Here is a 1,258-nt window from a genome sequence, read left to right as displayed (position 1 = left end):
CTAGGCTGCTGATCAACTGAAGGCTGTCTCCGTGTCATTCCTTCTTCGCCGACTCCGTCCACACCTTTGGGGACCCCTGGACCCGCTGGGGTTGAACCCCAGCAAGGGCGCACATTAGGGACCAGGGCACACACACAGGGACCAGGGCGCACACGCGGGGACCAGGGCACACACGCGGGGACCAGGGCACACACGCGGGGACCAGGGCTCGCACACAGGGACCAGGGCCGACACACAGGGACCAGGGCGCACACACGGGGACCAAGGTGAGCAGGGACCAGGGCTCGAGAGTGCAAGGTCACGGGCAAGGTGCTGGGTGCCTCTGAGCCTGTGGGCCACTGGACTCCAGGCTTGGCCCATGGGTGGGGCAGGGGGGCGGGGCAGAGGGCTGGGAGGTACAGACCTTCTTAATCTTCTTGATGTCGCTGTCCTCGTCGCCGGGGTCACTGGTCACGGTGGTCTGGGTGGACTGGATCCGCTCGTTGTCCTTGAGCAGGGACGCGATCTGCAAAGAAACACAGGTCAGCCGCCCCGAGGGTCACGGGCCGCGTGGGAAGCTGAGGCCCCTCGCTCTGTGGGAGGTCGTTGAGCCAGACATCTGAGCGGGCCCGGAGGCGGGGGACCAGCCCACCTGGGTCCCAGGCTGCTGGGCTCCGGCTCCGAGTGACCTTGGGCAATGCCCTTTGGCTCCCTGGGCTGCAGGCAGCACCTGTCCCCTGACCCCTGTGCCCTGGGAGCCTGGCCTGAATCTGTGCCCGATGCCTCAACCGTGGCTGCCTTTACGCTTGGGTTTTTATTGGGTCAGATGTCTGCAACATAAAGTTTGCCATCTTAGCTGGTTTTTAAAAAATATGTTTTTATTGCCCTGGCCAGTTTGGCTCAGTGGATAGAGCGTCGGCCTGTGGACTCAAGGGTCCTGGGTTCAATTCAACTCAGGGCACATGCCCGGGTTGCGGGCTCAGTCCCCAGTGGAAGAAGTGCAGGAGGCAGCCGATCCATGATTCTCATCATTGATGTTTCTCTTTCTCTCCCTCTCCCTTCCTCTCTCAGAAATCAATAAATATATTTTAAAAAGATAAAATATGTTTTTATTGATTTCCGAGAGAGGAAGGGAGAGGAAGAGAGTGAGAGAAACATCCATGATGAGAGAGAATCATTGACCAGTTGCCTCCTGCACGCCCCCACTGGGGATGGAGCCCGCAACCCGGGCCTGTGCCCTGACCGGGAATCCAACCGTGACCTCCTGGTTCATAGGTCG

The 1,258-nt window shown here is 59.9% G+C and overlaps 1 protein-coding gene across 1 annotated transcript in view; it reads right to left on the bottom strand.

Annotated features, from left to right (window-relative positions):
• The window catches only part of RASGRF1 (Ras protein-specific guanine nucleotide-releasing factor 1), a gene marked incomplete at its 3' end in the record, with an annotated part of 74,947 nt that overhangs the window by 54,774 nt on the left and 18,915 nt on the right, over positions 1 to 1,258 (bottom strand). Inside the window, exon 5 of the mRNA XM_014529208.1 lies at positions 404 to 505. Within this exon, the coding sequence (XP_014384694.1) occupies positions 404 to 505 (102 nt within the window). The remainder of the gene's footprint in view (positions 1 to 403; positions 506 to 1,258) is intronic.

The sequence above is a fragment of the Myotis brandtii genome, unplaced genomic scaffold (assembly GCF_000412655.1).
Source record: "Myotis brandtii unplaced genomic scaffold, ASM41265v1 scaffold1166, whole genome shotgun sequence".
NCBI lineage: Eukaryota > Metazoa > Chordata > Mammalia > Chiroptera > Vespertilionidae > Myotis > Myotis brandtii.
This window is presented reverse-complemented; position numbering and strand designations above follow the sequence as displayed.